Here is a 12,662-nt window from a genome sequence, read left to right as displayed (position 1 = left end):
GGAGCGGCCTTAGGTCAACTGGTGCTCTAGGCAAAAGGGCTCCATGGTGCCCCCCCCCACCACCACCACACTACCCGGTGCACCCATCCTGGTCTTCCTACACCAAATAAATACTGGAAAGCACCCCTGCTAGAGTGGCGCCCTAGGCGGCCGCCTAGTTAGCCTATGCCTAAGGCCAGCTATGAGCTCTGTATAAGCATACCTCTCAACCTCTTAGAGCAAGAAATTTGGACAAAGCCATAAATAGTGGGGGCACAAAGGCCCCAAAACAGGGACAATTTTTAAATATCACTCTTACAAACTTAAAAAGTTGATAGAATATCAGGTTTTACATTAGCATGAATTTTCTGAATTGTATGAAGTCTGTAACTCGAATTTCTGTCATTATTTTCTGACCATAATCTTTAATGATTTTCATAAAACTACAATTTTATGAAAAAAACACCAAAAAAGTTGAGGCAAAAATCTGGACATTCTACCAAACTATGGACAGCTGAGAGGTATGTTTATAAGTAAGCCATAGCCGGCCTTAGGCATAGGCCAACTAGGTGGCCGCCTAGGGCGTCGCTTTAGTAGGGACACTTTTCCAGTATTTATTTGGTGTAGGTAGACCAGGATGGGGGCACTGGGTGGTGTGGTGGGGGGGGGGGATGCTGTGGTGCCCTTTTGCCTAGGGCACCAGTTGACCTAAGGCGGCTTCTGAAGTAAGCATTAACTTTTTGCACACTATGCACTAAATTATATAACGTGCATAGTGTTTGCAGGAGGGTGCAATTTATTGCTTTGATTTTAAATGCTGAGACTTTAAAACATTTGTAGCCAAAGGACATCTGGAGTCAGGACTACATGTGTGGTTATATACATTTTACCTTCTACAGCTATATGACAACGCCTGAAATACACGCCATTTTCAGAAAAGCGATACATTTTGACAATGTCACCTTGTGCTTTCTTTCACCTTAGCGAATCTGAGGCGCAAGGCCCTTCTTACCTTGTCGAAATTCAGGATTTCCAAGAAAGCAATGACAGTACCCTTAACCCTGACACTGTATAGAATACTGAATGCTGGGGATATTAACTTGGCAAACGACTTCAGTAAAGATTTAAGAAAAAAGACAATGGATAATAATGGATCATCCAAGGAACCTGCAAAACTAGTAACACTGTCATTTATATACACTTTCTAATAAGTGCCAATAATTCTGCAGATTACACAGTTTCCAATTTTAGCTTTGTCCCCCGTAATCCCTCTTAAATTATTGAATTTTGGAGAAAAAGGGATGAATTAAACTTAATAAATTACGACAATAGTTATAGCCTTCGTTTTGACAGAAAACGTGTTGCTAATTTACATTCTCTTATTCCATCAATATCTCAAGTTAATAGTATTAGTACTTTAAACGTGCCCCTGTTTATTTCTGGATTTGTCCCTGATTCTGTTGAGATATGTCTCTGGTTCCTTGAGAGCTGCGGTCACACTACACATAAATAAATTAAAAAGGCAAACAAAGTGAGTGAAGTAGTTTGTCTGCTTTGAAAGTGCATTAGAAGTGCATTCTTTGCAGCACTTCAATGGTTAAAGCGCGCGCCATTTGCCCTGGAGAGGGGAGTTCCTCGTGCTCCGCTTTGCAGGCTCGCATGCCTGCTGTAGCACCTGTTGTATCGCCAGTTGGCAGTCTGCGCTCACCCACGAGGCCGTCGCTTAACACAAGCTCTGTCCGCTATCAAGCGCTCTTCTGAAGATGCCGTCCCCCAGGCTTAGCCAAGTTCTGCAGTTTGTCCGCCAGCTGTAGCAGCAATTTTCCACCAAACGGGCTGTTATCTGCGTTCTGCAGAAGCAAACGACACACCGTGCACTTGTGTGGAGGCAACATACATGCTCACCTGAAGGACCTTTAAGTACAGAGTGCATGTAGCTGTGCTGAGGCACTTGCATGAGCTGGCTCTTGGCGGGGTAAAGTTTTGTAACTGTTTAATAAAACGGACCTTTAAATACTAGGCAGAATCAGTTTGGAGAAGGCATCAACAGAGAAGAGAGGAACATTTTAAGTTTGAATTGCTATGGGGACTGTTTCAAAGTAAGACAACTCACGGCCAGTTTGGAGTCAGTGGAATTGTCTCAAGTGTATGTGTGCCAAGTAATGGTTTATTTACTAGTTCGTGCGCTCAGGAAAGTTCACAACAGTAATTGAGAATTTCAGTTTCTTATTAAAACATTCCGAGAGCTACCAGTTTAATCATTTATCACAGTAAAGGTAGTCATCACGTTTGTGAAAGTTGTGCCAAGTTTATGTAAAGCTGACAGGTGCTCAGCACGAACTTTTCTCCCTGTGTTCTCTTAAAATTATATCACTACTACGTCTGGCATTAAGCCACATTGGGGTTTGGTGCAGTTTTTTATTATTATTGCAATTACCTACTGGGGGAAAACAGGAACATATGACGGGTGTTGAATAGTATTCTGTGGATTATACCCAACGCTTATCAACTGCAAATGTTACCAACACTGGGTCATTGCTTTCCGAATATTGCAGTTGCTATTTTGTGAAAGGGAACTTGAAGCACCTTCGACAGGAGTGAAGTACTAAGTGTACCTGCTGCCTTCTTTCTCTCAGCCCTTCCAAATGTCCCTGCGGGTGATTATTCTGGTATTTGCCCTCTGCTTTCTTCATGAGTCTGTGGCTGACTCCAGCCTGAGCGGCAAGTTTCAGCTTTCTGTTGTCAAAGATCAGAATGGTAAGTCCAGCTGTAGCACTTTTGGGGTAGTGTTTCTTTAACTGCACATTGCTTGTCATTGTTTGGCAATTTGGCAGAAACAGTGGCAGCCGTGCAAGTCATTGCTGTCCATCTGCAGATTGTCAGCTATTTTGAATAATACGATCCAGCTGTTAACACACGCACATACCTTTTCAGTCCATCTGTGCAACCTGTAAAAAGGATGGAGGTCTCATGTCTGCACCGCATCTGTTAATTAATAATTCTTAGCTATATGTGACATCATCGTGAATACAGTGACAGCATGTTATGATGATGCTAGGGAAATTGTATAGTGACGGCATTTCCAACGTGATTTCGAAAGAGGTCTTTAAGAGTGTGTGTGTGTGTGTGTGTGTGTGTGTGTGTGTGTACGCGCGTGCGTTTCTAAGTAATAGATGCATGTTAAACAGTAGGGACAATTAGTGACTACTTTATTTACTGCGTTCATAACAGCAAGAAAAAGTTGGAAAATTGCACGTGGGAACACGTTTTACATAAGTCTGCTGAAATAAGTGTTTCTAAGATTGTAACATGGTATAAAGGTTCATTGTGCGCAAAGATAAACCGAACAGACAGGCTTATAAATTTGAATTATGGTACACCGAAGTTGATTGAATATCCCACATTATCAAAACTGTGGAAATAATTCTGAAGTGGACAGCCTAACAAAGTTTCAAAGTTGTAGAATAGTTCCATTTTAAAATGTAGTTTTGTTCTGGTGAAATTGGATTAGTGTATTTTTGTGGGTTTTGGCTGGAGAAGGACACGTTTCGGTATTTTGGAAACTGGCTAATCTGGTGTAGGAAATTATAATTACTTTTCTGTTTTCATGTCAAACTGAAGTGTTTAGAATAGCTCCGAAATCCTAAGCCCTCTGGGTTATAGATTTTTTTTCAGAGTTGTAAAAAGCTTCTTTCATAGAACAAGGGCAGCTCCAGGGTGTGTAATTTGCTTACCTTCTGAACTTTTTATGGTGCACCGTATTCATCTGTTTCCAAGACAGTTTTTAAACTTAGACTGAGCAACTTCCAAACAAGTCATACTGACTGCCAAGAAGTTAAAATCACTAGTTTAAAGCTTTTTGTAATGGAGCTAAAACAATTACAGCTCTAGTTTCTTCCAAGTGTTGTGGCTTCTGGCGAAATGCAGTTGTCCAAAAAAATGAAGTTTTAAAAAATATGCTTTTCTCCAAATTCACCAAGAAAGAAGCAAGTCATATGCTTTATCTTTTTTTCTTTTGCAAAAAAAAGCTACTAGTATTTGCTTTTGTTCTGAGTCATGGTGACCTCAGAGTGATTATATTAAGAAGCAAGGAGAGTGCAGAATGCAGTACCCCTCCCCCATGTACACTGGAATTCAGGGGGCAGACATATCAAACATTTTTTTTACCACGAGTCTTACTGTAGTTTTGTGCATTCACAGCAGAATGTTTTTTTTTCTTTTATTTTGGTATATTGCTGCCAGGTATTGTGGCTTCTGTCAAAACACAACCATTCAAATTATATTAAGTTCAAACTCAGTATTTTAATTTTTTTCTTAATTTGCCTAAGAAAGGTTAAAGGTATTTCTACCTGTTCTTGTTAATACATTTAATTAGAAAACTAGCCAAAACAAAATTTCCTAGAAAAAGTGAACTTGTTTTACACAGTTTATGTCTACCCATCACAAAGTTTCACACTGTGTGTGTGTGTGTGTGTGTGTGTGTGTGGTGTGGTGCGTGTGTGTGTACACATTGAAAAAAAGGGCCTGAAATATTGATTGTCTTTCAGAATCATACTTTGTAGTTTCATTAGCTAGGTGTGGAAGCATTTTTAGTTATTTCAGCTTGTGGATCTGAATATCTTATAAGGAGATTAACTCCTGTGCAAAGTTTTTGTAATTGATGAAGAGGCACAAGCTGGCTGTGGCATTTAGTAGGGGAGAATATTCCTTGGATGCCTGCTAATGTGAATGCTTGTATGTTCCTGGCATTTGCAGACAGTTTAAGGTGGTCACAGACTATAGCATAATCTGCATAAAGTCAGAGTTGGCATATAAGGAGCCAGCAATGTTTAGTTAGTAGAACAAAACCCATGGTAGAATATTTACCTTCATTGCAGACATATGCTTATGGAAGCACTCAAAACTTCTGAAGTGAATGATGGGAATGACTTCAAGCAGTTATGCATAGCAAAATGAGTATAGATAGAAATGGGCACTGTAACTGGCCATGAATAGCATGTGTTCCTGTGTTGCTTAACGGAGATGTTTTTAAGAGACAAACAGATCTTCACGCATGCCAGTATACTGCCTGATGTTGGTGTACACCTGTAGGCAAACATTACATGCATGTTGTTGCAGAGTATTTTATCTTTCATATGTGCTATCACTTGGTTTTGCAGATAATGTTTTGTATCTTGCATTGAAGGCTAAAGCTATCACTTATAGGTATGCCCCTTTTCTGCATCTTTCTTGTGATAAATTTGTTTGTCTGTTTGCCTGCCATTGTTTTCTTATTGCTGCTGCTTGAATTTCATCAGGTACTTCCATACTCATATATCTGAGTTCTTTACAGCTACTGTAAGCAATTGTAATTGATTATGCATGACTGTAGTAAGCGGTAAGCAAATACAGGCTGTTATTCAGTAGATTATGGAATTATATGTAAAAACAACCACATCAGTACACTTGAGATGGATGGCAATCTGAACATATGTCATATTTTGGTATTTTCATTTAATAAAAGAAATGTGCACTTTGTTTAATCACTCATAAATGTTTTAGAAGTTAAAAATCAAACAATAATTTAATGGCATCTAAGGGAATGCTGTTTCAAGCTGATGGGTAAAAATGTATGTGTGTATTTTGTGTGTGTGTGTGTGTGTGTGTGTGTGTGTGTGTGTGTGTGCGTGTGAATGCGGTGTGAACATGCACACTTGTAATAATCCTCTCTAGACCCATGAAAGGTCAGGATAATAAGTATAATTCTAATTTTTTTATGAACTTATCATTAGTATATGTTACAACTTGGAAAGAACTGCAAGCATATCAACAATGTGCCACAACATTCTAATTACAATCTTTGATTGCACAAACAAAATGTCTGTATTTAAGCTGATGCATTTTTAGCATACTTTATGAGTTTTTTGCCTTTGTTTTTTCACGTCACTGTTTTCAAACTGCTGCCATTCTGATCTTCTGACTCGATGGCCCTTGAACAAATGAAAATCTCTGGCTGTGCTTTCTTAAGTGAGGTTGTAAAGGTATGGGAGCCACTCTAGTTTATACCCTAATGCCTCACTGACTCCTGCACTTAACATTATGGGAAGCATTGAGGCATTTTTGAGGTAGAGAACTGAGCATGTAATGAAGTCATGAGGCACAGTACTTACAGTAAAGTTGAAGGTGATGAGTTCCTGATTATTAATGTTCCTCGCAGTAGCAGAAGTAGTAGCATCAGATTTGAAGGGATGGTTGTTGATTAGGTCAGCTTTCTGAATGTGCATGTTACTGAAAAGATCTCTCACATTTTAATTCCTTTCATGTTTGCTCATGTTAACTTTTATAGTATGTCTAGATGCCCTAAAGTTAGGGCCTGTGATTTCAGCCTCCCATTACTCATGCAGATATAGCTACCCACCACTCACAACAAATAATAACAAATCTAGAAGGTTGTAATGCCCCCAAGCTTAAAATTAACAAAAATTCCATTCTCTGCTTAGAACAAAAACTGCTGAGCTCAACATGTACTTCAGAATTTAGCTTTTTTTGAAGGAGAAAATACCTACAAAAATTGAATAAATGCATTTTGTATCATTTTTAGTAGTCAATGGCAGTAGTGCTCATTATGCACATTGTTGATGTGGGTGTGTTGTTAGCCATGCTACTTCAAAGGATAGTGTTGGCAAACTTTCTGTATGTTATTGGATATTGACCATATTTTCATCCTTGTTGTGCTGAAAGCTGCTATTAAAGATCTGGCACTTCAACACTTCTTATTTCTCCACAAATCAGACAGTTCAGCAAACAGAACCAGACATCTGAACCTGCTTCAGCAAATAAACAAATCACGGAGGAGAGACGGATTTGTTATGCAGTGACCCCTTCTCTGAAACTAACTTCCTATCTAGATCAAGCAATGTGACATACTATCTTCCTTTAAGAAGGACTTAGACAATTGGATGAGTATTAATAAATCCATATCTGGTGTGTCTGGCCTATTGCTCCTTGAAAATAGAAGTAAGGTCTATGGGTGGGTATTGCAAGGTCTAAATTTCACACGGCCCAATTGCCCTTTACATTCTATGATTCTGTGAGTCTGTGCTATGCTATACTAATCTATTTTTTTCTTGCACGCAACAGGAAACTTCTGCTTGTACATAATTAGACACTTTCTTGCTGATGTCCTACTGATTTTGATTGCTACTCCTGTTGCTTATAATGAAGTCTGTTTCTCTTTTGTGTACCTCTTTGCCACACATGCAGCTGTTGCTTGGCTGAATTTTTTGTGCAGTAGCATAACAAGTTTCTGTCTTTGCTTGTTTTTTATTTGTAACCTCTGTGATGGGTGCAGTGGATGCACATCTCAAATCTGTACCACTAGTACCAATTGTCTGAGGGTTAGGCATTGCAGATCTTGAATTGTCACATCCCTTTGTCACCAGTTAAGAAATAATTGACCTTAAAAGCTTACAGAAAGTGCACACTGCTGCCTTACATTATGACCAACATGTGCTAAACTCAGATAAGTAAAGCTATAGTGCAGGGTTATAGCCACTGTCTTCAAAGGATTTCAGGTACCTGTCTGATCGCAGTGCTTTTTTAAAGTGATCTTACCAACAGTAATATCTAAATAAACCAAATATCTATCCCAGCAGAGTGCTGTCCCCCTGACATCTCAGATGCTCAGGTAAGAGCCGCCCTCTCCAAAGCAAAAAACACAGCATCAATGGGACCAGACGGTGTCCCGGGCTGCATCCTACATGAACTCCAAGAAGAGCTAAACCCAAACATAAAACTACTGTTCAATCTCAGCCTTACTACAGGATATGTGCCCAAAGAGTGGCGTACAGCAACAGTGGTCCCTCTCCATAAAGGTGGTGCCTCAACGGATCCTGGAAACTATCGCCCCATAAGCCTGACTAGCTTGGCCTGCAAAGCTATGGAAAGGATCATCATGGACCTCATAAATAAAGATATTGGGGACCTACAGACACTGGATCCTACCCAGTTTGGCTTTGTTAAGGGCAGATCCTGCCTCTTAAACCTGGTTGATTTCTTTGAAACAGTCACCAAGGCCATTGACGAGGGGAAGGTGGTCCACACAGCCTACCTGGACCTCGCAAAAGCCTTCAATACAATACCCCACTCGGGCATTATAGATAAGCTCACCAGCTTAAATATAAACCCCTATGTCACTAGATGGATTGCAAACTGGCTCAAGGACAGAACCCACATGGTTAGAATTGCAGGAGCCATGTCAGACTCCAAACCAGTTACAAGTGATGTCCCACAAGGCTCAGTCCTGGGACCTCTCTTGTTCGGTATATATTTCTCGGAGGTATAGGCCAACACGGAAGGACTGTGGCTGACCAAGTTCGCAGATGACTGCAAACTGGGCGCCATAATTGACTCTCCAGCCGACACAAGCATCCTCCAAAAGGGCCTCATAGAAACAGACAACTGGTGCCAGAGCCATGGCCTCAAGCTAAATACCAAAAAGTGTATAGTCATCCCCTTTGGCAAAAACAAAGTGCCCACAAATTACCACATAGGTGGTAATCCATTAAGTACAGAAGAAGTAATTAGGGACCTGGGGACCCAAGTTGATAGCAATCTCTCATTTGACAACCATGTGGCCAAAGTGGTTAGAAAAACATTTTATATAGCCCACCTAATCATGAAGGGATTCACATCTAGATCAGGGGAGGTCATCGTGCCTCTTTACTCATCCCTCATCAGGCCCATAATTGAGTACAATGCCCCTTTTTGGATGTACCTTACCAGACACCTGCAGCAACTGGAAAGACCCCAAAAGTACCTCACCAAGAGGATCAAAGGACTCAAACAGATGCCATATGCTGCCCGGTTAAAGAAACTCCAGCTCTACTCAGTGGCATACCGCCTGTTCAGAGGCGATCTGTGCCTGACGTATAAAGCCATGTCCAACCCGGAATTAATAGACATGCTGCACCTCAGAAAATCCAAATCCCATCGAGCTATGCGCTCGAGAGACTTGAACCTCAGCACTGAAATAAATAGGACATGCTGGAGGGACAGATTCATAACCCAGAGGCTCCCTTCACTCTGGAATAAAATCCCAGTCCAGGTTAGGCAGAGTCCCTCATTGACTCTCTTCAAGAGGAATCTTGATGAGTGGATGGGAGATCGTAGGTTTACCCTGGGTATCACTTCTGTGTCACTGTTAGACAGAGGCACAGTATACTAACCTCGAAAAAGGGCATAGCAAAATAAATTTAAAATGGGTGGCGAAAGCCAAACACATTCTGGCTAGGCTTATAAATGCCCTAGGGCAGATAGCCTAGTATGAACCTATGAATCTATGAACCTAAGTAATTGAGAATTAACACACGCACGCATGCACGCGCATGCCCACACATGCACACACATTATTTCTTAGGAGGAGTGTGGGCTGATACCTCTCCATCCTTTCTTAAGTCTATTGTACATGCTACCACCAACTAGACCAATCTATTACTAAGGCCCTAGTCACTGAACACACTTCCAATGAAACAAACAATATATTAGTAAGTTATAGCGGGACAGCTTCTCTTCAAAAGTGGTGGATACTAGCACAAACCAATGCTGTTTGGTTACTCTTTATAAGCTAATACGTAATGCACCAGACACAAATTTTTATAAATGAATATACTTTGCTTAAGAGAAAAATCCAGTAAAAACATGAAAAGACTGATTAAAACATACAGTCCTCATAAATTAAATTTACAGGGAAAAAATAAAAATACGCAGCTTGGTAATAGCAGACTGATTCTAACTGGAATTAGTTAGGTTTCATCCCACCAGGTTCTACATATGACTGTTTCCTAACTACCACTATAAAATTAAAAGTAATCAGTGGTTGCAGTAGATGCACATTCATAGTGGAGATTTAGCTTAATGTGTCTTGGAAAGCAAGGTGTATTTTCCCTTTTACAGTCACTGTAAATATTTTTCTGCTTTCGGTTTGAAAAGCATTCATTATCCATAACTGAGTATGAAAAATAATCTGTTGAATTAGAGGATTTCCAAATCCAGACAGCATTCTGAAACAGAAAAGAAAAAAGTGGCATTAGCCTTGGTTCAGTACTTGTCAGTAGTTAGCCTGATTTCAAAACCAAAGAGATTGTTTCTGTCTTTTAAACAAAGTTGCTAGAACATACACCAAGTTCCATTTTAGGATGAGGTAACTTATCTCTTGGTAGGAATTAGAGAATTTAAGAAAACTCAATAGTTTCCCTTGTAAGTTTCACAAATTTAATGAAACTATAAATTTTGACATTTCTACGTCTGAGAAAGTATTCATTTTTAACACACCTCTGTAACTCATTGCTTAAGGCTCATGAGTTCATAGCATTTATCCATTACCTAACACCTTAATCAGTCCTTATAGGAGTGAATTCTAGGCAGCAGATCAAACCCTGAAAATATTACACTGCAGTATCAGTTGTTTTTTTGGAGTACCCAACCTCATCTTTTTCATGACTGATATGCAGTACTTTTGGTATAAGAAGTGTCTACATGCTTCCCCTTATGAATTTATTGTTGGCATGTGCCTGCAGACCTTTTAGTATTCGCTACCTGCCACAAACTCTATGTTTCAGGTATAGGTGGGGCTACCAGACATTGCAAAAATCTGCTCAGAAAAGCCTCTTATTCAGAAGAGAGCACGACATCTATAATAGATCATAATGTTTATGAAAAAGAGACAAACTTTGCTAGATAAAAAGAGTCTGTGTGTACGTGTGTGTCCATGCGTGTGAGCGTCTGCGTGTGGGTGCATGAGCAGAACATCATCAGTCCACGTAATAGCTTTTGACTCTTAAAAGAAGGAGGCAAACAATCATGTGTCAGCCGTCTGCATCTAGCTATGGAACCAATCATTTAAATCCTGTACCTCTCTCTTCCACCATCCTGCCACTGAATAAACGTGGGTCACTGGCATCACAGCCTAAAGTATGTTTTCTGCACCACTGGGTCAGCAGAACATTTGTCATGTTGCTTTGTTTATTTGTCCCAAACTGCAGAGTAGCTTTCATCTAAACTATTTTGGATTGTGTTTCATTGCAGTACTATGAAGAATACAGTTTCTGATTACCTGTTTGAGTGCTGGAGTATGCTATTGTTTCTGAGGCTGTTTGTAGGGCAGCGTTATGCATTTTGGATGGTTGTAATGTGCTGCTTGTGTGTGTGCTTTTCTTGTTTGCAGATGGTTTGAACTGTGATGGGATTCACCTTTCCCCTGCATTATTTTTTGCTTCATTTTCAGCAAAAGGTCTCATTTATTTGCATTGCCTATTTCTAGTTGCTTGTTAAGTAAATGACAATTTTTTCTTTTTTGTATCTTTTGTATCTTGGGTGGTGCATTAGTGCAGTGGTTAGCATTTTTGCCTCACAGCAAGAGTTCTCTGGTTCGATTCTCAGCTGGGGTGCTTCTGTGCGGAGTTTGCATGACCTCCCTGCATTTGCGTGGGTTTCCCCTGGGTGATCTGGCTTCCTCCCACATTACAAAGATATGCGTCTGGAGCATTTCTTCCTTGGCCTCCTCTGAAAATGGGCTCTGTCCCAGTCGGACTTTCCCGGTAAACAAATGTTAAATAAATAAATCTTGACATGCATTTACCAGTACTTCATATTTATTTAGGGCAATACCAAACAACCCATTGTTATAGATTAATGTCTGAAATGTGGTGAGTACTTGCTGCAGTGATTGTTAACCATGCAGTGACACTGCTGTCAGATATGCACTGTCATGATCTCTGAATATGTGACACTGCTGTCAGATATGCACTGTCATGATCTCTGAATATGTGACACTGCTGTCAGATATGCACTGTCATGATCTCTGAATATGTGACACTGCTGTCAGATATGCACTGTCATGATCTCTGAATATGTGACACTGCTGTCAGATATGCACTGCCATGATCTCTGAATATGTGACACTGCTGTCAGATATGCACTGTCATGATCTCTGAATATGTGACACTGCTGTCAGATATGCACTGTCATGATCTCTGAATATGTGACACTGCTGTCAGATATGCACTGTCATGATCTCTGAATATGTGACACTGCTGTCAGATATGCACTGTCATGATCTCTGAATATGTGACACTGCTGTCAGATATGCACTGTCATGATCTCTGAATATGTGACACTGCTGTCAGATATGCACTGTCATGATCTCTGAATATGTGACACTGCTGTCAGATATGCACTGTCATGATCTCTGAATATGTGACACTGCTGTCAGATATGCACTGCCATGATCTCTGAATATGTGACACTGCTGTCAGATATGCACTGTCATGATCTCTGAATATGTGACACTGCTGTCAGATATGCACTGTCATGATCTCTGAATATGTGACACTGCTGTCAGATATGCACTGTCATGATCTCTGAATATGTGACACTGCTGTCAGATATGCACTGTCATGATCTCTGAATATGTGACACTGCTGTCAGATATGCACTGTCATGATCTCTGAATATGTGACACTGCTGTCACATATGCACTGTCATGATCTCTGAATATGTGACACTGCTGTCACATATGCACTGTCATGATCTCTGAATATGTGACACTGCTGTCACATATGCACTGTCATGATCTCTGAATATGTGACACGGCTGTCAGATATGCACTGTCATGATCTCTGAATATGTGACACGGCTGTCAGATA

The 12,662-nt window shown here is 40.2% G+C and overlaps 1 protein-coding gene across 1 annotated transcript in view; it reads left to right on the top strand.

Annotated features, from left to right (window-relative positions):
- The first annotated feature begins 1,619 nt into the window (after nucleotides 1-1,619).
- Nucleotides 1,620-12,662, top strand: part of PDGFC (platelet derived growth factor C) — a 2,060,917-nt gene continuing 2,049,874 nt past the window's right edge. Inside the window, exon 1 of the mRNA XM_044079820.1 lies at nucleotides 1,620-2,736. Coding sequence (XP_043935755.1) covers nucleotides 2,625-2,736 — 112 coding nt within the window. The 5' untranslated portion in view covers nucleotides 1,620-2,624. The remainder of the gene's footprint in view (nucleotides 2,737-12,662) is intronic.

Source organism: Protopterus annectens, chromosome 8.part0, assembly GCF_019279795.1.
Source record: "Protopterus annectens isolate FY-2018-M chromosome 8.part0, PAN1.0, whole genome shotgun sequence".
Taxonomy (NCBI): Eukaryota; Metazoa; Chordata; order Ceratodontiformes; family Protopteridae; genus Protopterus; species Protopterus annectens.
Note: the sequence above shows the minus strand (reverse complement) of the source record. Positions and strands in the feature narration are given on the sequence as shown.